Here is a 27,727-nt window from a genome sequence, read left to right as displayed (position 1 = left end):
TTTAAAAATCAGTCACACATATTTAAGAAAGGATTTTGTGGTTTCTCTTCTGGGTTAGAAAAACTGCCCCATAAACACTATAACTGGGTCAAAATAATATCTTTGGAGCTAAGGAAGAGGAAGAGCCACCTTCTGCTTACATGGTGACGCTGTGTGTTTGCTAGGTTTTTATCCAGCACATTCACCTGATTGGCAAGACTTTACCTCCAGCAGACAAGCAGTACAGAGGACGGAAGCTGCAGGCTAAGAGGGACAAAGAAAGAGAAGGTGGACACATATCTGTGTCCCAAACTTGTTCTGAATTGAGTTCTTCAATGTGTTCCTCCACCAAAATGAATATTTTTCCAAGTAAATGATCATTGTAAAATGTTATTATTTTTTTCTTTCTGGATGTTCCCCTTCACTGAATATCAATTGAGCACTGTTAGCACAAGTAAACTGGGACTTTTATTCTTTGTTTGTAATGGTACAAGAGGGCCCTTGTGTTCTCAGAATAGTTATTTCTAGACTCCAGTTCCCTTAGGATAGTTTCCTCTCTAAGTGCTCCCTCCTCTTTAATTTTTTTTTAGGAAGTTAACTTGAAATAAAGCATATCAAAGAATCAGATAAAAGGGGAAAAACACCCAACATGAAGAACATTAAGTTTAAACTCTATTGAGGGGGAAGAAAATTAAAATGTTAGTGAGTTGTTGGTAGCTTTGTTATTTATTTTGACAATCCAAACCCAGATTTATCAAGAATAAGAGCTAGTAATTAACATTTAGTAAGAGCACATCAGAACCAAGATTCTTCTAAGTGCTTTTTGTAGATTAGTGCTTATAATTTTCATAGGCATCCTATAGTTTTAGATGCTATTATTATTCCCATTTACCAGACAAAGAAAGTGAGGCAAAGAGGTCAAACAGCTCACTCAACAGCAGGCACTGAATTCAGCTATGACTCTCAGTCTGTGATCCTGACCTCTGTTCTATACTGGGTCTTCTCTAATAGCAAAATGCTAAAATGGCTTTGTCATGGGCTGACTTTGATGGTCTACACTTAGACTTTTTCGGGTGGAAATATAAAAAAGTAATGAATGCCTGGACAATCAGTGATATCTGAGGGTGGCTACGGGTTACTCCTCCCCAGCTGGCAATTAATTCAACTCTGCCCAGCAGATCTTTTCTACGTAAGAACACCCCTAAGATGGTCCTTCTGCCCCAGAATTATCCTCCTCCATTCAAGGTCTGACAGGGTCTCCCCTTCCCAGACTGGTAAGCCCCCTGAGAACAGGAAGCACACCCTACTCGTCTTCATCCACAGCACCTCGTCTAGGGCTGGTGACATATTAGGTCATTTAATAAATACTAATTAAATCTTTAATGTTAGCTTAGAGGCAGTCAGATTTCCATTCTAATGTAGAATGGCTGAGGAGGAGACATGGGTGTTTAGTCTAAAGGAGAGAAGCAAGTGGGGGTCTTGAGAAGTGTCCTCAGAAGGGTTATCATGAGGACAAGTTCTCCATGAGGGCAATCTGACCCATGTCTGGAATTCACAGAGAGACACACTGTAAGCAATATCTGGATTATTACGTATATTGTTACTCTGAAGTAGAGCTGGACACATTACAGATGCTCAGGACTATCACCTGAATAAAACACTGTCATAACTATTTGCTGTTGTAAGGAATTATACTGAATGGAGATGTTGTTGAGTACAGCTTAAGTTTCCAATGCTCAATGCTATAGTTTATGAGATGACCATGGGAGGTAGGTACAATTATCAGTCCAATTTCAGAGATGGAGAAATGCAGGACTTTAAGAAGCTAAGTAACAGGCTAGACCACACGGGGAATGGCAGACTTTAGAGATGTACTGAGATACACTCTCACATCTCCAACTTCTAACCTCTGTGCTTTCCAGCCTGTCTTGCGACTTAGTGCATATCCTCCGTTGGAGGTTTTCCAGAAGATGGATGTCTAGTTTTTCTGTGTATGTGGATGGTGCACAGAAGATACGCAAGAGGAAACTAAGGCACCGAGTACTTGATTGACTCAGACGACTTCCAAGGTCCTCACCATTGGAGAAAATTTTAAAGATCATTTATGAAAAATCATATTAACTTTATAGTCCTCCTAACGTACCTAGATACCACCCGACACGACTGGCAAAATGACCACCTTCATCCAGCAAAGTTCGTTTGGGATGACTGGGCCATTGCTAATGATTGCTGCTAGGGCACTGAAAACACCATAAATATACCCACGTTTCTGGGTATACTTACAAATTTCACAGCGCAAGCTCTCCCAAGTATCTTCCTCACACTGGTCCTAGGATTCTGACCGCTGACAAGTACAGCCTGCCTCACAAGAGGCACAAAGTTGGAAGCAGGAGGGTTCTACAGAAGCAAACCAAGGGCTCAAAAGAGGGTGGGGAGAGTCTGACATGGAAACATCTGTCAAGATGGCAGAACATCCAGTTCTTTCAAAATCGGAGGGTAAATTTAAATGGGCAGGAAGTCGACAGAAACTAAAGATCGTAGAAAAGACTTTGGAGTTTTAAGGGTCCTCCTTACCCTTCAGGTAAATGAACCGAAAGAACTGGACCAAGATGGAAAAAAAGAAAGTACTGCCTATCAGACTTAAGTTCACTAAGAATTTTGGTGTAAATAAGTAAGGGCTATCATATTCCCTGGCTGAGAGAGTTTGTCATCTGAATTTATTCTTTAGCAAATTTTCTATTGTGGTAAAAACACATATGACATAAAATTTAGCATCTTAATAATTTTGAACTGTACGGTTTAGTAGCATTAAGTTTATGCACACTGTTGTGAAACAAATCTCCAGAATTTTTTCATCTTGAAAATACCAAACTCTATACCCACTGAAGAACAACTCGCCTTCACCCCATCTCCCTTGTGGGAGTCAATCTTTGCATTACAGGTTATTAAAGGATATGACGGTCTCATGGCATTGCTCTCATAGAAGAGAGGAAAAGACTGGACAAGGTATTCAAAGCCTACTGAGAAGTCCTGACTCTGACACATCGAAGCTATGTAATCCTGTGCAAGACCAGCTAACCTTTCTTAATCCTAAAAATGAGGGCAATGATGCCACCCCAACTTGACTCAGAATTATTGCAAGGACTAGATTCGGAGACTTATTACAAGGACTAAATAAGATCTACGATAAGACTTTGGTAAAATGGAAACATAAGACACCATTGAAAAAAAGAGAAAAACCCAGTAGGGGCAAGGTTCCTAATGACAGAGAGAAATAAGTTTAATAAACCACTGATTTATTAACCAAAATCAGAAAAATTTTGCTATTGAAGAAAGGGAAATCGAATATCAGTCACTCTATTACTTGTGAATAGTAAGATGCTGCCTTTTTAAAAACTGCACTCATTTTTCAGGCCAACTAGAATGCTAGTGTAAATAGTACTATCCATAGTATTTCCCTTGGGGGCAGTGTACTAAGTTGGGCATTAGATGTCAGGGGGAATTGGAAGGCCTAACGTCCTATTGAAAGTGGACTTGGACTCCAGGGAATGTAGAGCTTTATCATGGGGTTACCAATAAACCCATGAGAAATTCTTAATTTCTGACGTCAAAGTCACTTATTTGCAATCCTGACACAATTCTCTGTTATATTCTTAGTAAGTGTATCAATCAGTCACTTGAGGAAATAACCTAAGAGATCAGGAAAAGGAAATATCTGGAAATATCTCAAGATTTTCTTAAGAAAAAAAAAAATCAGCAATACCGTATTTGCCATTTGCAAAGCAGGATCCATCAATCCCAGGATTTCTTCATTATAACTTGATTCTAGGCTAATGATGTCATCGATTACATCATCCATCTGTAGGAAAAAGGGCAATGTAAGAGAGATCAACAAAAGCAAACACTGTGCAAAGCCACCCAAAGAGACAGCCATGGTCTTTTCTTACCCTAAGCACTAATTCTCTTCAGTTAGATGCTAAGAAATTACCTCCCTCTTCTTCCCAAATATGAACATTACCGTTAGGTCACGGACAATAACAGGGGATAAGGACGCCATCTGCAACCAGCACTTAGTGAGGGATTACTAGGTGCCCAGCACTGGGTTTAGGGCTTTGGATGGGTTAAATTATTCTCCCCTAAGAATACCTCTATCAGTGCAGGTTAGTAAATCAATTTGCCAAGTGACGTAAATGAGAAGCATCTTGCCCAAAGTCATACACGGAAGAGGGTTAGAGCCACAACTTGAACCCATGCTCTCAAGTGCTATTCCCCAAACGGGAAAGGTGAACCAGGAAACCTTATCTTGAACAATGGCTGCCATTTCTCTTTTTTTTTCTCTCAAGACTATACCCCATAGCCTTTGTAGACCCTCCCTTCAGTAAGACAATCCAGATGGTAGTTTAGACCTTCACTCTCTTAGGCACATATGGGGCATTGCGGCTCTCGGGCTGCTGGCTAACCCTGCACTGATCCTGCAATGACTTGTAAAATAAGTTTCTCCTTGTACAGCTGCCAGTGTGCTCGGTACTCCCGGAGGAGTACAGCAGGACGAGGTTATCATTACAGTCATGGAGCTGACATTCCCACTAGATCAATTTTATTCCTGAAGTACCAAAACATCAGTTATGATAATAAACAACAGTGATTACATGTGCATTGCAGCAGTTGCAAAGACAAGGCTGTGAAAACATTTCTTTGTAAACACCTGATGTATTTGAGCTGGCTAGTGTGTGTGTGTGTGTGTGTGTGTGTGTGTGTGTGTGTGTACGCATGCACGCACAGATCTAAATAGTGCTTCACAAGTACACAATGAAATCTCAAAACTCAGAGGAATGCCCCTTTACATGTTTTTACCATTTTCAACTAAAGGGGACGGGCTCCAGTGCCACAGCGCTTGGAATCCTCCTTCTCCCACTTGGTGTATCAGGGGCCAAGCCCTCAATTTTAAAGAGCCTCAACGGGGCCAGTATGGAATATGGGGTTAATAATACTCATTGCCTTACTGGATTCTTGTGAGATTTCAGGATAAACCATATAAAGTGTTCAAAGGGCTATGGCTAAACACCCCAAAAAATGAGGGTCATTAAGTGACCCCCTAAGAAGAATAATTGCAGGTCAGTTTTGATTAACTGCCAGTGGTTTATTAAGTTTCATTTCTAGATACACCAGTTTTGTTTGTTTGCTTTCAAGAGATGATTTTCTAATTGAGCTGAACAGGCAAAGGGGTCAGAGTACTTATGATCAAGTCCCCTTTCCTTGTAAATTTTTTTAGGGAAATAAATTTAGTGGGCTTGGTGTGATTGTTTTTTAAAATAATTTCTTTTTCTTATAAAAAAAGAACCACTAATGCAAATTAATAACAGGAAATATAGAAAAGCAAAAAACAAAAAGAAAAAGAATTTTTCGGTGCTTATTCTTCTTTTTCTTATACATCTAGACACTTATTTAAAAATACATAACTATGTTAATAAATGTAGCATTATTTAGTTAAATCTATTTTATAGGCTGTCATAGAAGAATCTCTCATCACTTGGGAAAAAATCCATAAAGTATTACTAAATCAATAAAGTTTGAAGTGCATGTTTCCTGAGATTCCATTTCATAAAACAATATATAGAGCTCTCTCTTTCTCTCTCTCTCACACATACACACACACAATCATGTGCATATCGTGGTTTTACTAAGAGCCTTTTGAAGTTGTTACCCTGCAAATTTGTGTAACACACTGATGATATCGAAATGAAGTACAGCGTATTATATTTTATGTACCACAATTTATGTATTTCAAGTACTTTTAAATGACTTGAAGCAACTTAGGGAAAGTGCATTTTAAGTTTAATTTCCCTGAGTTATTTCATCAGGAGACACTATGAAGAAAATGGTCCTGTTCATAGCTTTATTTAAAAAAAAAAAATCAATGAGGGGAACAAAACCCTTGAGTCATCAGAAGGCGTGATGAGCCACAAATATAGGTTCTCACTACAAAGTGTGACATCCTTGAGCTGCCGGGTCATTCGGTACCTGCATGCACGACGCTCGTGAATGCGTGTTCATAGTTGGGCATTCGCTTTCCGCCCTGTTTTGCTCTTCAAACTTATAAAATCCCTGCAAAAACACAAGCAAAATCAGCCCATGACTTGGATTGGCAAATAACTTTTCAATGACACGTTCACACGAGGCTGATGGCGCGGCAACAAGATGGACTAACAAGCTTTCAAACAAAGTGGAATCTGACCGAGAAATAAAATAGCGCAGAAAGAACTTCCACCAGATCAGCTTGAGAGATGACAATTATGGACAGAGAAAAATAAGACAGTTGGTTTGGGCACAGGGGAAAAGACTGAGTCCCTCTGGAAATTAAAACTCAGCAACTTCAGAAGAGTCACCTCTGAAATCCCATGAACATTTCAGAGTACGGTAAAACTCCATTAAAATGAGGCTTATCATCTCAGAATTTGGAAATGACGGGCATTAAGTCACAACTCTCCCCTCAGGTATTTTTAGGCTTCAAATTTTGATGCAACAATTCACTTGAGGTGTGTTTGAATCTCGTCTCCAATCCGGCCTTTACAAAAGCGGGTTTCACGGCAGCGGCAATCTTATTACGAAACGGAATTTATCTAGCAATTAAAACCTGAGCTTTTCTGTTAAATTCTCATGCGCTACATTACTCAAATCCGTCCACGCACATGCTGTGCTTTTTTTTTTTTTTTTTTTACTTCAAGTCAGAGAGAAATAAAAATAATATTCCAGACATTCACAACAAGCGGAACTTCTAAACCGCCTGTCCCACACCTTTTCTATTTTTGCTTTTCCTTCTCCACCTTGCCTTCTCCTCTCTCTGCGTTTTTCCGGCTTTGTAAATGGAAAGGCATCGAAGAGAAGAGAGCGCTCGGCTCACGGAGCGGAAACAGGGCTGGGGGGTGGGGGAGAAAGTGTCCTCCTCGCCTCCACGTCCCACTCTGGAGTGCCCAGGTGTCCCAACCTGAAGCACAACCCAACAGGACCCGGTGACGGCGTGAAGAGGCCGGAGCGCGGTGGCCACACGGCAGAATGTGGGACAAAGGCTGGCGCGTGTGGCCCCGCAGACAGACTAGAGTCCACAGTCAAGTGTGGGAATCAGAGCCGACAGACATTCATTTAGTGGAAGAAGACAGGAGAGGGGAGGAGACATGAATTACCTCTTTTTCACAGTTGGAGTTAAGTGTGAGCATAGCCATGGGGCTGTTGGGTGCGCTGCTCCCCGGCACTGGTGGCATGACATGGTCGCCAGGCTGGTTTGGACATGGCAAGCTCAGGACTTGGTTGGCATGTTTATTTGCTAAAGTGGTAGAAAGGTACTGCTTTACCTGCTGCCTTTGGGCTTGCTGTATGTGGTACTTGGTGGGGTTTTCGAGGTGGGTCTGCACCTGAACATAGCCACGGAGGGAAGAGAAGACAGCGCCGTTATTTGTGAGTTTCGGTCGGCTCTTTTCTCACGCACAAACATGAGACTGGCCAAGTCCACCAACAGAATAAATTATTAAGCCCCTGTTATGTACCAGGCACTGTGCTAATGGATTTTGATATTACTGAAGTTTAAAGGCTAACACTCAGGATTTGGGGTAATACTTTGCCCTGTTTTAGTTCCCCTGCTAATTAGCTGCACATCTCTTTGAAACCTTGTGCCCTTTTTGCTCATGTCCAATAATTTAAAATTCACAACCATCTGGAGGGCAACACTTTCCCCAACACGACCGTCAGGGTTTACTGAGATCAGAAGGACAACCTAGAAGAAGGAGCCTAACAATTTATTTTACTTTCCTTGGCAAACAGAACAGCTTTCTGTTTAAAAACAACAACAACAAACCTCCTTAAGAGCCAGCTGTAAACGGTTGTAGAAAATAAACAGAAACATTCTGATGATTAAATCAACTAGTTGTAGATTAATTCCTCCCACTTTCATTTGGACATGATTATTCAACATTTTAATTAAGATCTTGAACTCAACATAAAAAGCAATTTACGGGAAGCAGTTTCTTTCAAAATACCTCACACTTACATGTATGTGTTTTTCAAGGCATGACTGTGAAGCCACCAGGTTCTTTTTTCTCCTTTCTTAGAAAAACTAATACAGAATTAAAAATACTTTTTTAAAAATAATCAATGATACTCAATTTAAAGTCACTTTTTCCTTGATAAACACAATTTAATCTTATGAGCTCTGAACAGGAGCTGATGGAGAGAGCACAGCCAGGCACTAGGGAAAAAAAAATACCCTACTATATTTACTTTGTTCAAAACCACATTGAATTACCTCTTACTGTATCAAACAGTAAACAGCATTAAACTAGTAGACCTGCACTTATTGGAAAGAGTACAATAACATGAAAAGGCAAATTACTCAATTCACTGCATTACATTTCAGACACTGCATATGAATAAGAATAAAGCTCACCTGATAGTGATTGTATTCTAGCATTTCCAGCATAACAACGTTTTAGGTGGCCCCAGTCCAACGAGAGAAACGGTAGACTATTCACTCCCTCTACTTTCTGTAATTCCAGTTCAAAGACTGACTGGCATAGAGAAGGCACTATAAACAAGGTATCCCGAGACACCACCGGAAACTTTATCACAGCAGCCCTGCTTATAATAACCTAAGCTAATTAGTTATGCATGTAAAAAAAACCCATTCGCACAAGGGGCTTTTTTTTTTTTTTTCTTTTGGAAGCCCTACAAGTTTGGTCTTCAATATTGGTATCAATTTTCCCCCCTGGCTTGACGTCATGCTTTTTTCATAAATATAAAAGAACCTTTTTAAGTGATGAGCTATCAAAGTCAAACTCACTGTCAGATCAAGGCCAATTCACTATTCATCTTTAGTTCCAGTAGTATTAATAGACAATGGTATTTCTCTTTCAGCAATAGGTTAAGAGCTAGATGCCCCCTTTGGAGAAGATACCGCCTAAAAGTTACTGTTAACACTTGAGACTTTTCTAATGGCCACATAACTCGGTAACTGCCAACTGCAGGAAGAGTGTCTGTGGAGGAGTCTCTGTGCTGCACTTTCAAGTTCAATGGCCTCATCCTGTACCTGGTTTCAGTGAGCATCTTATTCTTAGCTGCATGGAAATGTAACTTCCCTACTGACCTCACATCAGAAAGAAGGGAAAGTATTCTAAACAGAACAAGAAACACACACGTGCACATGTATAGGACTGGATGTGTATTTACACGGAGAATAAGAAATAAACATCTCCCCAATTTAACCAAGATGGGAAGCATGAAAACTTTTACTAAAAATCGTTTATTATAATTCTTAGGGACAGAGAAGAGTAAGAGTTCTCATATGCACAACTGATGTATATTTACTCATTCACTTGTTCCATTATTTACTGTTACTATATGCTGAATGCCAAGCAAGACACGGAATAGACATTGTGCACAAACAGACCTGACAGCTTTCTGAAATGTGCAGTCTGGTGTGAGACAAAAGTAGAAAAAGGCAAATGAGTATATATGTAAAAGTTAGGATAAATGATCGATATTCACTGCTGAAATAGGGAGCTATCTTAAGGATAAAAATTTTGAAATTCAGTCATTTGGTCCAAATGCTCCGGAAAAATGAAGTCCTTTACGTTGCCAATCTCAAATTGTTTCAAATGACTGATCTAACATGCACACAGAGGTTCAGAGAGACATTTTAAGTGTACGAAAGGGTCCAGACACGATAATGATGAGGACAACAGACATTACTAAAATAAACCCAAAATGAGGGCAATGGGTGTAATGTGCTTATTTCACTATTACACTAAAAAAAGAAAGGGCTACACATTTAAAAATAAATGTTAATTCACTGGCAGATGCTTATTCTTTAATGAATTAAAAATTGATGCTTTAGTATGGAAGGAAGAACCTGCTCTATGTTCAGCATTGACAGTGGGCTCTTTACTATATCTAGGTTGGGGTAATCAGAGTGGAATGTATTTTGTCCCTTTCTGCCAGTGTCTTTTTAGTTTTTAAATAAGCTAGGTACAGTTTGGCTACCAACACTATACAGGAGGTAGAACATCTCCAGCTGTTTCCAACCCAAACACTGAAAACAGGTAACAGCAAGGAGGAAGGTGAGCTCGAGGTAATAGGGGGTAGTGAGGTCTGTGGCAAACTAGGACACACATGTCTAAAAGAAAAGAGCTGACATAAGCTACAACTGATTGTGGCCATATGAGTATACCACCCCAGTCTAGACCTTCCAATTTCGAGATACAGATGGCAAAGTAAAATTTTTTCAGTTAAGTCTCCCAGATGAAAAAAACAAAACAAAACAAAAAAACTGATGCCCAACTGTTTGACTTCTCATCCTGCATGGGACAAGGCAAACACACCCGTGGGCTGGCCTCAGTCTGTAACCCAGAATGTGATCTCAGCTTCACACCGTCCTTGCAGATAATCCCCCATCTACATTCCCTGGGGCAGGATGAGGGGGCAGGTTCTGGGGCAAATTACTGCCTACATCCAGGCATTTCCTGGTGCCCCCTTGACAGTCAGCATGCCTGAGAGAACACTCAGCAGAAGACTTAAGGATTCAAAACCTGTGTTCGAATTAAAGGACTTTGCATCTTCACTGTTAAAGTGACCCTTTGCAAGTCACTAACTCCTCCAGGCTTTCATCTCCTCCCATGCTCAAGAGGGATGGTAAGTGGGCCTGCATCATGGAGGTATTACAGCATTAAATGAAATCACACTTCTGACAGGCTTACCAATATATCTGAAAAACATTAGTTCTCAAACTTTTTTTTCATTTGTTTGGTTTTGGTTTTAAAACCATTTTCAGCCCTTCAAGTTCAGATTGTCTCTGTAAGTTATATCCATCAGTGGTTACTATTTTATGAACTAGAGCAGCAAGTTTAAAAAATGTACACGAGCATACATTCCACTGGCCATCAGAAGAATGACATTTTAACGCTCGTGAAGTCTTCATAAAACTCCTCTGTAAAGTCACAAGATGAGCATGAAAGAAGGAAAAGATGCACTCTGTATTATTAAGAAAATAGTTTTGACCTGGCAGAAGCACTGCAAACGGTCTTGGGAGACCCTCTGGGCTCTTTGGGAACAGCGGATCTAGAACCTTATCACCTCCCCATCCTAGCCATGCTAGTCACCACTGTGCAGCAGTGGGGTGTGACACAACCTGTGTGTCTTGTCTTCCTTGGCCAGAAGACACTGGAGGAAGGCACTCAACCCTCTACGTTCCTCACAGCAATATTATGAGGCTGTAAAGTCCTAGGACAATTTTAAAAGCCATATAAATAAGATTTTCTGTCCTCAACCATCCTACACCACAGCTTTTTAGTTAGTGACTTCCCCTGTGTTAGTTTCTAAATAGCCAACCAAGCGAGCATACAAAGGAAAACATATATGTAACATTAAACATCTGAATGATTTCCTGAGAATTTCGGCATGGGGTTGAGCTTCAAACTAACTACCTGACTTCATGAATTCGGAGAGCTAAGTTAGGTATTGCTGCGCCCTGGAAGCACAGTCAACAAAATAAAGCTAGAGCACTTCTGACTCCATCAAGAGATACTATTTTGTTGATAAAAGGGATATTTCGTATAAATCAAGTATGTTAGCTATCTCGTTGTAGTGCAAAACTCCAAAGGCTGTGAAACTCTTCGTCCTTGTTACTGCTACTATCTTTCCGTGCCTTTTCCTTTCTTCATTCAGATCCTGAACTGATACCCAGAGAAGTGGAATGGATCACCTTCTGTCACACTCGCTGTGCCACTTCCCGGGTGACAATGACAAGTTATTTTCCATCAGTTTCATTCGAAAGAGATCCGGGAGCACACCAGTGTGAGATGGTGCCTACAGATATTACCATCTTGAGTGACAAAAGAATTCACCGCAGCGGGAAAAAAAAGTCCCATCTTAAGGTCCACGGTTCTTCTATTCTATTTGTCTATTTGGAAACCAGAATGTAAATAAAACTGAGGGAAGATTCCCGTAGTTCTTTTAGCTCACAAATTTATTATTTTTTTTAACACGTCAATGGAAAGTTCAGATTTCTCATTTAATGTTTAGGGAGATGATGTGTCCTGTTGCTCAATAAGGTTTAGGAATCTTAAAGGGATTATAATTCACTCAGTTGCTGTCCACTACTGACTGCCTCCTACTACCAGTCCTTGATATTGTTTTTTTAAAATGACGATTTATAGAGATGGTCAGTTATGCAATCACCATCCCTGAAAAACATGGTAAAACAGAGGAAGCTAGCTTTTAAAAATGACTCGGGCCAAGTCTTGTCCAGGGTCACATTTGACAGCTGCAGGGCTCTTTTCAGTCCCACAACTGTAATGTTACCACTACAGAAACCTCAAGCCCAAAACACACGTTTTCAGACACTTAGTCATGTTTTTCTGTACAGACTATATAAAGGTATCCTTAATAGAAAGTAAGAATGAGGATATGAATCCTGACCTAAAAGGATAAAAAAAATCGGATGCAAACAAAAAGCAAAACTAAAGAAGACTCACATAAAGGAGAGGTACAGTGGATCAAGGCTGATGAGCCCAAGACCCTCTCCCTAGCATGGGGGTCTGCACACCAGCCCAACTGGGCCCGCTCCTTATTTTCGTAAGGCCCGTAAACTAAGGATACATTTTATATTTTTTAATGGTTGGAAAAGAATCAGAAGGAGAACAGTTCATGATACATGGGAATTATGGGAAATCCAAATTTCAGTGGCCATACATAAAGTTTTCTTGGCACACAGCCATGCCCATTCATTTACATATGGCCCAAGGCTGCTTTCTCGCTGCAGGGCGGAGATGGGTACAGCCTGTCCGGCCTCTGGACCCTTAAAACCTCCTACCTGGATTTTTTTTTTTTTAAAGATTTTATTTATTTATTCGACAGACAGAGATCACAAGTAGACAGAGAGGCAGAGAGAGAGAGAGGAGGAAGCAGGCTCTCCGCGGAGCAGACAGCCCGATGCGGGGCTCGATCCCAGGACCCTGGGATCAATGACCTGAGCAGAAGGCAGAGGCTTAACCCACTGAGCCACCCAGGCGCCCCTCCTACCTGGATTTTTACAGAAAAGGCCAACCTCTGCTCTGTAAGGAAGTCTTACCTAACTGGAGTTGGGCTTTTTTATTAAATATAAGTTTTAAGAAGGAAATGATGAGATGCCTTTTCTAAGGAGAAATAATGTAAGGAAATAGAATTTTGTAGTTGTTTCACCAAAAGTTGTCTAAAACGGACAAGTAGCCATGTAGGAACCCAGGATATGCTTAAATAATCCTTGTTTTAAAGATACGCAGAAACTCTGAGAAGAGAGTTCACAGACATGCCGGGGTTGGAAATCAAACCAAGGTCTTCATCATTCCGTCCCGTGGCAAACTACAGCGTCGCCCTTGGTCACTGATGGATTTTGATCTAGGGCTTTAACTTAGTTAAGGGGGAAAGATAAAACTATGTAAATCCAGAGGTATAGTCACATACTCCAGTGTGCACACACAAATATATATAAATTTGTATACCATTTCTTTGGTCTGTATCCTTTCACACAACTTCCTATCATATCACTTTGTAGGATCATTAGGCTTCTGAATTCAGAGATATGAGTTATAAATGTGTACAGAAGGAGAGGATGGCAAATCCAGTTTTCTAAAATTATGATGTGTTAATAGAATAAACCAGACCAGCTTTACCAAAAATTCCTTACAGCTCTTTTATCCTTAGCTGATGACCTATAAAACAGTGTGCTTATTATAAATATAAAGCACAAGGTGGGCATGCTTTGGGTTCATGGCTAACAATATTTAGTAGCCTTAGGAAAAAGAGAGTATTATTGTAAGTAAATTTCTACCATATACATGATCTTTCCTCTCCCAGACTAAAATAAACCAAAGGTCTGAGTATAAAAAGAACATCAAGTGTTATCTCATCCAAATAGAAATATGAGATTTAAGAGTGGTAGCTGTCTGCCTGCAGAGTATTTATAATCCCAGAATAAAAAACACCACTTTCAGAATCAAACTCCTATGAGAGAAGCAGCAAAATCCAATAAATGTAATGCTTTACTCACTTTAATAGAAAACTACGCATTTATAGGTCCTGTACTCTGAAGGTTATATCAGTCATTATGCACGGATATGTCATATTAAACAGCAAACTTTTAAAACATATATTAAAAAGAATTAGCACTCATTCACTCAAAATTCTCTACCCTGTACCAGACACTGTGCATTTTATATTCGCTCCAAGTTTAGGTCATTTAAAAACAAAACAAAGAAATCACTTGGATAACCACATAATATTTCTTGAAAGCTTCTTCATGAAGTTGTTTTTTTTTTTAATCATATGATAACTGACTGAATCAGAAGCAACTAAAAAGAGATCTCATTTTGATAGTTTGAAACTCTTTCTTTGAGTCGCTGCTATCTGAGCCTATACCCAACTGCCTTCATACCATAGACATCAAGAACTAAATATAGGTTTGAGTGCAACCTTAATGTGTATATAAATCACCTGGGATCTTGTTAAATGCAGTGTGATTCTGTCTGGGGTGGGACCCAAGATCCTGCATTTATAATAAGTTCCCAGGGGATGCCCACCCTACTGGTCCATGGACCACACTATACCTTGAGTGCAGGGCTGTAATACGTTCTCACCTGGACTTCTCCCCCAAAAGTGATATGTTCATGATGCATTCAATAAATATTGCCTAAGTGCCAACCAGACGCTAGACAACCGCCCTCATCTTACCCAGGCTTTTCCTCAGGGAAGGTCCTACAGAGAAGGGGACAGGTAAGCACAGGCCAGAATGTGGGGAGGAGGGGCAGGTCAGTGGGAGGACCATCCCAGCAAACTGCAACAGTCCTCAGGTATGAACAAGGCTCACCTGCTCCAGGAACAGCAAGAAGGCTCCTACTACACAGTCCTCTCCCGGCCTTCCAATTTAACGCAAGCACCTCGTTCTCCTCTTACCTCTTTCATCATTCCTTCTCAGTCTCCTTGGCTAGTTCTCTCTTCTGCTCTTAAATCTCAGAGTGTCCCAAGGCTCAGAGCTTGATTTTCTCTTTGGACGCGCACAGCCCCAGAGAGCTAATCTCAGGGATTTCAACACTCGGTTCGGGTATCTCCAAACTCCGGATTCACTTCTACCTGCCTAGACCACAGCACCATTTGGAGCACTGCAGGCATCCCGACCTTTACATGGTCACCATCCCCTCCAAATCAGCTCCTCCACCATCTTCCCCATCTCAGTAGATGGCAACTCCATCTACACAGGAAATCACCTTTTTTTTTTCTTGTAGGTCAAAAAAGTGGTCCTCATATGGTTGGACCTAGCTGCACATTCAAAAATTGGTCATCTTTGACTCTTTTTTTTTCTTTATACCCTCTATCTACTGCATCAAAAAACTGTTGGCCCCTTCTTCAGAACATATCCAGAATTTAACAGATTTTCACCACCTCTATGTTACCATCTGATCCATGCCATCATCATTTCTCACATGGATTACTGAAAGCCACTGGACTCTTCTACTGGCTTTTGTCTCTGCCCTCTTGCAGTCTATTTCAACACACCAATAGAGTGATCCTTGTAAAATATGTCAGATCATATCAGCACTCTGGGGGGGAAAAACCCTCTGTAATGGTTCCCTATTGATCTCTGAGGGAAAACTTAAAAAAAAAAAAAAGTACTTACAATGGCTATTAAGTCCCTAAACCAGTGCCACCCCTCATACTTGTTAGAAACAGAGCCTCAGGCCTCACCCCAGACCTAAAGAATGAGACTCTTTGGGTGGGGACCAGAAATCCATGTTTTAACAAGTGATCTGGGTAGATTCCTCTGCACATCAAAGTCTGAAGACCCCTGCGCTCTTTGCCTACTTCTCCCTTCTCCCTTCACCCTGGGATCATGACCTGTCTGATTTTATCTCCCACAACCATTCTAAGAGCTTATTCAAAATCCCAACCCATTCCCTGCCCGTGCTCCTGATCACCATATAACCTGCTCTCCTGTGTACAGAACATGGCTTGGCACGTAGTAGGCACTCAGCAAGAGTTTGGTCAATCAGTGAGTGAATGGAGCGACTGTGGCTGAAGGGCATGAATGTGGGGGAGAAGAGAAGCTACGGACAAGGAGTCAGACTGTGCAGGGTTGAAGGCTAGGATTCTGAGAGCCTCTAGAAATGTTCTGAGGAAATGGAGAAGTGACAAATGCCCTATCTTCCTGACTAATTCAGGAAGCTCTGGAGGAACTAAGTACCCAGGCTAGGCAGTGATTCATAGCCAGCCTCCCTACTCAGAGAGATAAAGAAGCCTTTTCTCTTTAGGGTCTTTCCAAAGACTGTCAATTCTTAGAGCTCTCATCTACAAGGCTTAGGGTCCTGAGGGTCTAGGACACATGGCTAGGAGCCTGGAGATTTGCCTCCATGTCGAAACCGCGGCCACCATTAGTCACAGTTAAAGTAGAGGTCCCCAAGCACGTGGTCCATGGGCACAGTTCACCGGCGTGGCTTACAATTATCTCAGTATTTAAGTAAAAATTGGGAATTTTCACACCAAATTTTGGAATTCTGGTTTCTCTGGATAAATCAGAAGATCTAGCAACACTAAAGCACATTCTAGTGGGGCACCAATGGACGGAGCGGAACAGCAGCTTCCCTCTTTGGATGGGCCACTTACTCTCCATTTTTCCTGCATTGTACCACTCCCTGTGGCCACAGTAACAGTTGTGTCCTCCACTCACCAATCTCCCTGACTCCTGAAGGCAACTGAGCTGCAAACCCTGCTTATCCTTTAAACACTTCCCATTCCCAGGGTCGTTCCAAGTCTGATTGAATGGGTAGCATACACATGCTTACAAAACCACATTAAAGGAACAATCTTATGTGACAGAGGAGAGAATATAAGATAAATTGCTATAACCTGAATACCTAAGATAAACAGTTGTAAACTTCCTGAAGATACATGCACGCCCATTCAACAATTAAACAATCAAACACGTTTCTAAGGAAAAGATACAGGAAAAGCTTTAAGTACAAGGATGTCCATCAGAGCATTAACAGAATAGTCAAATTACTACCCTAAAGCCCATGGCTGGGTTCTGTAGTAGTTTATGAGGATACGGCCATGTCCATTTGTTTGCATGTAGTCTGTGATGGCTTTCAAGCTAGAACAGTCCTAGAGCAGAGTTGAGCAATAGACCTCATGTCCCCCCCTTTACAGAAAGTTTGCCAACCTTAAATCTTTAACAACAACAACAAAATGGAAACAAAAATCTAACAGCAGGCAATGGGTTAAATTAATTACAAGATGGCCACATAAGTTCAGGGTTCCCCCAACCTTGGCCAGTTGGCCCTGGGGTCAGATACTTTCCTGTTATGGGGCCGTCCTACAAACCATAGGACAGTCAGCAGCATCCTTGGCCTCTCCCCAATAACATGCCAGTAATGTCTCCCCTGCAACCCCCATTGTGACAACCAAAAATGCCTTCAGACATTCCAAACATCCTTGGGGGAGCAAACTGCTTCCAGTCGAGAACCACTACATGTAGATGGATACAATATAGTCATTAAAAACCATATCTTACAACACGATTTAATCAGAGGGGATGTTCAGAATGTACATAGAAATCCAAAGCAACTTAAAAACACTAGATACCCTGTAATCCTAAACTGGCTTTAAAATGTTACTTATATATAGCATAGGCAAAAAAAAAAAGACCAATTACCAATCAGTAAGCGATCTTAATCATGACTATTCTGGGATGATGCAATTATAGGGGGCTGTTAATTTATTGGGGTGTTTCCCCATCTTCTATAATCTACAGGGCATTAATTGTGTAATTTTTAAAAAATCTAGGGGTGCCTGGGTGGCTCGGTCATTAAGTGTCTGCCTTTGGCTCAGGTTATAATCCCAGGGTCCTGGGATCAAACTCCACATGGAGCTCTCTGCTCGGTGGGAAGTCTGCTTCTCCCTCTCCCATTCCCCCTGCTTGTGTTCCCTCTCTCGCTGTGTCTCTTTCAAATAAATAAATAAAATCTTTTTTTAAAAAATCCACAAATTGCACGAAAACTAAATTCTGCAGATCTGGATGAATAAAAATATATTCAGGCAGAATTCCTCTACTGAAAATTTTGCAAACGATACATTAATCCATGAAGTTGTTATATAATGATGAAATCTGTCTCATTTCCATTTTCCCGTTAAATACTTGATCAGATTAAGAGGACCCTGTTATTCATGAAATTTTTAGTCCAACATTCTAGCCCCAACAGTTTGAGTTTGCATAATATTTGACACATTTTTATGGTTTTGTAAAGGGCTGTGATTACGTGGTCCAGTGGTACCCTAATAATAACCCATTGTAAGGGCTCCTAACGGGAGCTGTGAGTGCAGCATTCCACGTGCTATAACTTTTCCATCTGCCCCAGTTTAGCAGGGCCTCAGAACTGCAGACGCCTTTTTGTCTTAGTATTTCCCCCCCCCCAAAATGCCCCCATTGTTTGCAGTTTATCGGGTATTAGAGATCATTATGGCACAGGCAGCAAAACTCCTTTTCATAAGGGCCGGCACTCTTAAGAAACTGGCAGTGGTCAAGTTTGTCAAAGATGAAAACATTGCCCTGGGCTTAAGCAAAAGGTCAGTCAGAAATGAGAGCTGAAGGCTGCCGGTTTGAAGGTCAAGTCCACACTGGCTGCAAACTGGCAAGAAGCAGCCGCCTCCTAATAACACAGACTTCAGGGTCCGGATCATAAGACCGAGGGGTCTCCTGGTTTTTGAGGAACTGCATTGTCTTAAGAAATTCCTAAGACTCGTTGCCTAGATTATGGAAAGAGGAAAACCTGGTTTGGAATGAACCACCCATGGGAGGGCTTTCGGGGCATGCTGGGCTCTGCACTGAGCCCTTCAGAGGGAGACACGCAGACTCTACCCTGCTTCCCTTCTCGGGCGTTCAGGCAACCAGCACACACACGGGCACTCACTGAACATATGGAGAAGAGCAACTACAGCTGGGCTCCTGGCCCCACAACAAAGCTCTTTAATTTGGGGAAGCAGAGACAAGTGCGACGGAAACAAGTCGACAAAGAATTTCACACGGTGACTCGGTGCATTGCAGACAATAAAAGAAAGTTATTGGGAGAAGAGGCTGCTTGGTGGCGGTGGCATTCCAGCTGAAGCCTGAATGATAGGAGGAAGCCAGGTTCGTAGAGAAGCCAAGGAGCTGAAATTCCAGGTGGGAAGCAGCCCCGCGCATGGGAGAAACAAGGATGTCAAGGCAACCAGAGTCCAGCGGGGCTAGAACGGTGACCAGGTCGGCATGTGAACTGAGACAGCCAGTCGGGGCTCCCCTGATATAGGATTTTGTACACTCTGTGAGGAATCTGATTTTTCTTCTCTGCTACTTACAAGAAACCTTTCTTTCTTTGAAGGTTTTAAGCAGAGAAGTGACATGATCTGATGAACGTCTGTAACACATCACTCTGGGGCTGATGTGGGTGGGAGGTAAGAACGGACACAGGAGGAACAACTCAGAGCCTCCCACAGTCCCATATATGAGAAAGAATAATGACCTCGACCTCCAATATTAAGATGCCATTGAGTATGAAATATATGTTACCAGGTCCTATGTCTGGCTTGCATCCAATTTCATTTAAGAAAAGCACGTACAAAGAACAACAAACAACTACAAAGAACTAACTAACAACAACAAAGAAGATCTTACACGATGCTCTGAAATGTCTCACACGACCATCAAGAAGTTAGGGTAAATGATGAATATAGTTATAAAATACCCCATATAGACCTGTTTGGGGTCCACAACCTAAGTGTATGGCCAGTTGTCAGAGTGCAGTGGAGAGAACTGATCTACTGTGGTAAATATCTGGCTGAAACTTCAGATAGACCTGAGTTCAAATCCTAGCCAAGTTCTTAAATGCTTTGAATCTCAGTTTTCTATTTGCAAAAATGGGATCATGGATATGAACCTGGTCGTTGCTGAGCTTAATTAGTGTAAGTGACAACATGCATGAGAAGTGCTGAGCATGAAATAAATGCTCAAGAAATAAAAACTGTTCACTACTATTGTGAGCCCCAGATTTTTTGTTTTCCCATTCAAGCAGACCGGTATTAGGTCATTTAGCTCATCCATATCAGGGGAGGGGGCGGGGGGAGTCAATCCACCTTGAAGGAGAGGAGAGGGCAGAAGGGAATGGGGACCATGTTCAGTCTCTTCCAGGCAAGCTTTTATGACCTCCTTTTTAGCTGACTCAAGTATCACAGACGGATACTAAAGGTAAAGTAGATAAACAACAATCTTAGTGCCTGGGACACTTGCTGGCAGGAATGTCTCATGGAAGGCTTTTGTGATATTATTTCTCTCCTCTACTTGCCAAATCGGCTAGCTCAGTCACTGCTTCTTAAACTAGGCTTCAGGGAACCTGGGAACTCCTGAAAATGACATGCAAACTTTTGAGGTGTATTTTTCCTAGGAAGAGGTCTAATAAAAGAAAACAGTCAAAGATGAAATTCTGTCTAGGATTTACAATGTAGAGGGAGGTAGGTACATGAAACCAGATGAGCCCTGAGTGGTCATTGTTGAAGCTGGGGATGAAGACGTGCAGGGTCCATACATTATTCTATTTTTTTTTAAGATTTTATTTATTTGACAGAAATCACAAGTAGGTGGAGAGGCAGGCAGGGGGTAGAGGGGAAAGCAGGCTCCCCACTAAGCAGACAGTCTGATGCGGGGCTTGATCCCAGGACCCTGGGATCATGACCCGAGCTGAAGGCAGAGGCTTAATCATGACCTGAGCTGAAGGCAGAGGCTTAACCCACTGAGCCACCCAGGTGACACTACACTATTCTATTTTTATATGAGTTTGAAACAACCTATAAACATTCACATACAACATACATATTTGTGTATAAGGTATTTTCATGGATACTCATTTTTTAACTTCATTTCTTATAAAAAGACAAGTCTTACGGTAACATATTTACTAAGCAAGCACTTAGTTAATCCATCAACATATCATAAGCATAAATGTCTGTTTTTTTTGTTTTGGGGTTTTTTTTTTCCTTGCTTTTCTGGACTTATGCCCAAACTTGCTTCTCAAAATGCTGATTTTATGTTCTATGAATTGATCGTGGATTCAGTATGGTCCCTGCCATTCCTCTGTGGTGGTGTCAGCTTAAGCAACTCTCAGAGAAACATCTTGTTTACAAAAGTAATTTGGATCTGTCCATCGAGTGTTCTCACTGATCAAAGCAGGAATGTGTATTTTAGCCACAAATAAGACATTTATTTGCACATAGGGTACAAAACTGAATTCAGACTGACCTTTGCAGATCAGGATCTGGACTACCTCTTTCAAACAAAATGCCCAGTGATCTGTATTTACGTCAGATAAAAAGGACAAGCAACTGAAGCTTAAGTTTATAAAGGTATTTAGAAGTTGTTTTTATTCATTAAAAAACATTTGCAAAAAATGATTTCATCGCACTCTCAAAGCAAATTCTCAGAGGGACATATATATATATACATATATATATATATATGTATATATATATAAATATAGAAGTAGGAGGCACTTATTATAAAACCAAAAAATGGGATAGTCCTGTTTGAGTTTTTGTGTTTGACAGAAACAATGAATAAAGGGAGTGAAGGTAAAAAGGACAAAATACTTCTATGGGAAAGAAAGGTGAGAATTTTGTAAAGTATAAGAAAATGGGAATATACTGGGACTTCTCACAATAAGGATAGAGAAATAAAAAGTGACACCGAAATAATGATTAGCACTTACTAAGTACAGGGATTTTTTCTAAAAGTTTTCAATGGATGTGCTCATTTCATCTTCGCTCCAACCCTATGACATAGGTAGGAGCTGTCATTATTCCCATTTTAGGGAAGAGAAAACTGAGAATTCTTCCTAGCCACTGCCATGTTATGAGTTATCTACAGAATTCATTTTTCAATGTAGTATTTCTGGTTTTGATACTGTACAGCTTTTGTACTAACTACTTCTTTTGTATACATGCTTTCATGCTTTTGTTATAAATAAGGCTCTCTTTAATCTTTGATCTTCACCTAGGTGGACACGGGGCATTTAAACCAAAGTTCTACTCAGTTCCTAAATGAACAGATGCAGGCGCTCAGGCCAGCAGTGGGTCAAAGAAGACAGGACTTTACAACAGAGAAGTTAAAGAGAACATTTGTTACGGGAAAACTGCCTCAGGACACTGAGTAATTTAAGAGTTGATGCCTTTTCTTTCTTCTTCTTTTTTCTGGGGAGGGAAGGGTGAGGGGGGCAACAGGCAAACAGAATCTTCCAGACTCAATAGGAATTTTGTTAAGCAAAAGCATCTAAGTATCATGCGGTTTCTAAAGGAAAGATTAAACTATTGTACAATATAGTAATTCTTTTATGAGAAAGAAAATGGGCCACTGTATTAGAGAAATGCCAATTGCCACACACCTAATTATAAACTGTTATCAAAATAGTTAGGGACAAAGAGAAATGTGCAGATTACCCTTTTGTAAAAAAAAAAAAAAAAAAAAGACTCACTGGCTGTACTATATAGTTTGGATACAAACAACAAAAAGTGATGGCTTTATCGGTCCCCAAAAGTCTATATATTGCACACAGTAAATGGAAAGAAAGCCCTCAAAATGAAAGAAAATCCCTCATTCCTGTCCTGAAGGAGCTTACAGCTGTAGGGTTAGGGTGACAGTGGGAGGAAAGGGACACACACACACAAATTTGTACTTAAGTTACCCCTACCCTTTAAAACAGCAGTTCTCAACCACGGGTGATTTTGCCCCATGAGGAACATCTTCTGGTTGTCATAGCTGGGGTGTCAGGGGTTGGAGAAAGGCTGCAGTCCCCCAGTGGGTAGACAGGGGCGATGATGCCACATACAGTACCACAGTACGGTACCCACGTACCCTCCCTCATGGGAGGGAATTACCTAGCCCCAACATCGACGGTGAGAACCCACAACTAGGAGATGGGGGGTCACTTCCTAGCACCAACCCTCTCAGAGGTAGTTTCAGAAGAAGGCAGTGAAACCAGTCAAGGCACAGGAAGGGCACAGATACCCCATGAACCACAGATGTGCTTCCTTTTGGTATCTGAGCTCCGCAGTGAGCCAACGGTCACTTCACACCCCCTCTTGACACGCAAAGGACAACTTTTTCATTAATTGTAAGGAGGAGGAAATGTCATCACAGTGAATGGATTAATTCAAAATCCTTCAAATTGGGCACCTGGGTGGCTCAGTCAGTTGAGCGGCTGCCTTCAGCTCAGGTCATGATCCCAGGGTCCTGGGATCAAGTCCCACATCAGGCTCCCTGCTCATCAGGGAGTCTGCTTTCTCCCTCTCTCTTTACCCTCCCCTGGCTTGTGCTCTCTCTCACTCATTCTCTCCCTCAAATATATAAATAAATAAAATCTTTAAAAAAAAAAAAACCTTCATATCAACTAGACAGTAATGTGGGAATGAAAAGTTATGTTAGAACACAGAACCATCAATTCAACACAATAATAAACTATCCCTAAAGCTATGCAGAATGAACACGGATGATTCCAATTATTCAAAAGCCTGCTGGGAACCTGCTTTGGTGTTTCTGAACATGAACTGTCAATCCCATGGAGTGTCACTCACAAGTCCCTTCTGTCCGACAAAATATGGAGTAAAGGAACATGCCAGTCCTTGCAAACAAAATCATTTGCTAGTGCTTAGTTTTACAGGGCTTCATGTAAGTCTTCTTTCTCATCCCAAACGGTCAATAGCAAAACAACCATAGTTCCTTGTCTATTCATTTTCTACAGTGTAAGGTGGAATTATCCTTTTCTTTTTTTCTATTTTTGGGGGAAGGGTGGGGTTCTTCAAAAACAGTTTTATTTGAATATAGTTAACACACAAGGTTAGGTTCGTTTCAGGTGTACAACACAGTGACTGGCCAAGTCTATAGGTCATGCTACTGTCACCCCAAGTGTAGCTACCTTCTGTCACCATACGGTGCTATGACAGCATCATTGCCTATATTCTCCAAGTTGTGCCCTTTATTCCCATGACTTATTCATTCCATTACCGGAAGCCTGTATCTCCCTGTCTCTTTCACTCATTTTGCTCATTCCCCCGCTCCCTCCTCTCTGGCAACCATCAGTTAGTCCTCTACTTACAGATCTGATTCTTTTCATTTACTCATCTGTTTTGTTTTTCAGATTCTACATATGATTGAAATCATATAATATTTGCCTTTCTCTCTCTGCCTTAATTCACTTGGCATTGTGTCTTTCAGGTCCACCTGTGTTGTTGCAAATGGCAAGATCTCATCCTTTTCTGTGGCTGCATGATACCCACTATGCATCCTTTTCGATGTATTTTTGAGAACTTTTGATTCATTTATCATTTTGCATCTGACACACAGTCTTTATTTTCTAATTTCTTTGAAAAGTACAAATGGAAATGTAGTGATACAACTTTTAAAGATGAAGAATGGGAGAGAAAGTCACACTGGGCAATTCTTCCCACTTCCATACATATTAGAAATTTTCCAGTTATAAAAAAAAAAGTATAAATAGATACACACACATATACAAATGTGGCCATGTGTGTTTACATAAAATAATTTAATCCTGATGACTTCAATGGCAAATTCTTTGTGGTCTCAAGGATTTTAGATCTAGCTTTATTTTTCTATCTGCCTCCCCATCATCTACATTAAAAAAAAAATCTACAAAATGCTCAGGAAGGAAAAACAACTCCCTAAAGTTGTAGAAATAGCACTAACTAAACAATATGCTTCCCACATAGTTTGTCTCAAAGGATGTCTATAAGAGACAAAATCACCCCGAAGACCTTAAATGGACTTATCTTTTAGCTAAATGACAAGAGGTTTCAACTGGCAAACTGAAACTTCTTTGTATTATGTGTTTTATCTAATTAGCACTCTAGGAAATGCATTTGTGGCGACCAAATGTGAGCATTTCCTTCTCTTCCGTCGGCCTTAAAATATGGAGGGATGCAGTTACACCTCTAATATAAAATAGTATGTGTGTGTGCAAGAGAAAGTGCTCTCTTCAAACAAAAGAAATGATTAAGGAAAAGTAAGTAATAAAAGGCCAGGTAATATAGTAATTTTGACTTGTTTTTCCTTTAGAAAGAGCATGATTATTTACTTACCAAGAAGCCTTTTTCCATAGTCAACATGGTCATTGGAGTGTATGAGAATGAGTTAATAGAACGATGTTCACCCTGTCTGTTCAGGGAAAAATTATTAGGGAAGAAAATTAACTTCTGCTGAGCATTTCTTCCATGTGAGGCATAATACAGGCCTTCAAATACATCAGTCTTATTTGATGCACCCAAGGTAAGTGCTCTTGCTTATCTGCTCTTACAGAGGGGGAAACAAGAGCAGAGAAGTTCAATAACCAGTCCTATCTTACCTGCTTGTTCTCATACAGTGACAGACCTAAACCTAAACCTTAGTTTGTTGGGCTCCTAAACCAAGTGAAATACCCAGGATGCATTATGGCTTCACTTCTTGGGAGTGATCAGTATCCTGCCCAAGTAATATGGTAAATATGCTTATTTAAAGACCACCAAAATTGTTACTGCAAAAAGGAATGCACTAGAGAAATTTTGCCAAGGGAATTTTATTGAATTATTATCATCTTCAAGCCTAGGGACCAAACAAAAGTTTTATGACTTTTCTTACTAAAAATGTGGTTGAAGATAATTTAAGGAATAAAGGTGAGCAATGAAAAGGAAAAGAATATATCACAGATAATCCCAAACTGAGAGATCAATCCTGAAAGCATGATGGTGTTTATCTTTCTATAGGTCAAAGTAGAACTGTGATGTGGTCACCAGGCAACGTTAGCAGGACTAGAGCAAAAGTTCTCGTGTTCAAAAAGAGCAAGGTTCCTGCCTTCCTTCCTCCATCTTTCCTAAAGGGGGATTTATACATAACCCTAAAACAGAAAACATACTTGCTAACCTACCCCCACAGAGATCAGCTAAGATTACACTCAATACAATCTCTGAAAGTAGAATTCAGATTTGGATTATTAATTTAAATTACATTCTACTACTCCTGACTCTTTAACTGTATGTTGTAAGGTCTGCATTCTAGAGAATACTTGGGGCTGTAATGAGCCCTTTGCTAGGTATCCAGGAAGTAGAAGTAGAGCCATCGATGTGAGGAATATGAGGAGTGTGCTATAAGGAGAGACTTAATGCTGAAAAATCCTAGGCTTTCCCCCAACCCTTCCACTTCTGCTACATTAATGTCTTTTCTACATTGTGCCATAAGTGCAACTACCCTCACCCAAGACAGCATTACAACCTAGACTGGTTCAAGGGCTAATCATGGCCAAAAAAAGGACAGAAACTGTATGAAGTCAAATATCCCTATATTTCAAAGGCAAGAATGCATTTTCCTGAGTCCTCTGAGATCTGAGTTCTCAAACTATGTACCCTAACTTAAATTCCAGTAACTTGAGTTTGCACAAATGAGATTCTTTTGGTCATTATTCCCAGCAATAGCCCATTGAGGTTTTTTGAAAGCATCCACACAGATACATTTCTGTATTATAAAACCACCTCCTTGACAGAAGCCCCTTGACAGCAGAACAGACTTCCTTCTCATTCTTGTACTCTAGTACTCAGCACAGCGTCTGGCATGCATGAGACGGGTAATAAACACATCGCAGATTAACAAGTGGTGACAAGAGAAACTCATAGGAGAGAACAAGTCTCCTAAAGATTCAAATGGTAGACTGACAGATTGACCAAAGAGGCTGGCTAATAAACCATGGTATCATTTAATTCTAAAAGAACCCACTTGTAAATACTGTAATTGATTAATATCCACAAAGTAAAGACAGTATCTTTTTAAAAAAATTTTTTAAATTTTTTAATAAACACATAATGTATTATTAGCCCCAGGGGTACAGGTCCGAGAACCGCCAGGTTTATTAGCCCCAGGGGTACAGGTCTGTGAATCGCCAGGTTTACACACTTCACAGCACTCACCATAGCACATACCCTCCCCAATGTCCATAACCCCACCACCCTCTTCCTCTCCCCCTCCCCCCGGCAACCCTCAGTTTGTTTTGTGACATTAAATAAGGACAGTATCTTTCTAATAAATGTAACCCTGATAAAAATGAACATGTTTTACTTTAAAAAATACTGAGGCAAGTGGTGATAGTCACAAGGCAGCCATAAGCTTCTTATCATGCACATCAAACTACCTCATCTAGATACAGGGTACTTATTATTAGGTCACGTATTTGTATTCCTAATATCAATTTTAAAAGCACTGCTATGTGGTAAATGTTTGACTAACAAACAAAGCTGCCTATGCCTGGCTGGTTTGGTCAGAAGAGCATTTGACTCTTGATCTCATGGTACTGAGTTCGAGCCCCATGTTGGGTGTAGAGATTCCTAAAAAAAAAAAAAAATCAACTTAAAATAAAGAAAATGTTTTAGAAGTTCAAACAGCCTCAATTTTACTCACTCAATTGTGAACCTATAAAATGTCACATCAAAAAGAGTCAGAAATGTGTCTACATTTAAATCAATTACAGAAAGGTATAAATTGAATATATTGATTTTTCTTATTAGAGAATGGAGAGGTAATAAGATACATCTCTGGGTTCTTAACCCCTAACATCCAGATGCCAGAACTTTAGATAGGAACATCTTCACCATCATTTTTCATAATGGTAAAAATGCA

At 40.6% G+C, this 27,727-nt stretch overlaps 1 protein-coding gene across 6 annotated transcripts in view; it reads right to left on the bottom strand.

Moving 5' to 3' along the window:
• Window positions 1-27,727, bottom strand: part of MITF (melanocyte inducing transcription factor) — a 221,606-nt gene that overhangs the window by 26,967 nt on the left and 166,912 nt on the right. For all 6 annotated transcript variants that reach the window (XM_032324904.1, XM_032324921.1, XM_032324912.1 and 3 more), the window contains exons 3-5: window positions 7,161-7,388; window positions 6,001-6,084; window positions 3,743-3,838 (exon numbers count right to left, since the gene is read on the bottom strand). In XM_032324904.1, coding sequence (XP_032180795.1) covers window positions 3,743-3,838; window positions 6,001-6,084; window positions 7,161-7,388 — 408 coding nt within the window. The remainder of the gene's footprint in view (window positions 1-3,742; window positions 3,839-6,000; window positions 6,085-7,160; window positions 7,389-27,727) is intronic.

This window comes from Mustela erminea, chromosome 1 (assembly GCF_009829155.1).
Source record: "Mustela erminea isolate mMusErm1 chromosome 1, mMusErm1.Pri, whole genome shotgun sequence".
In the NCBI taxonomy this organism is placed as follows: Eukaryota; Metazoa; Chordata; class Mammalia; order Carnivora; family Mustelidae; genus Mustela; species Mustela erminea.
Note: the sequence above shows the minus strand (reverse complement) of the source record. Positions and strands in the feature narration are given on the sequence as shown.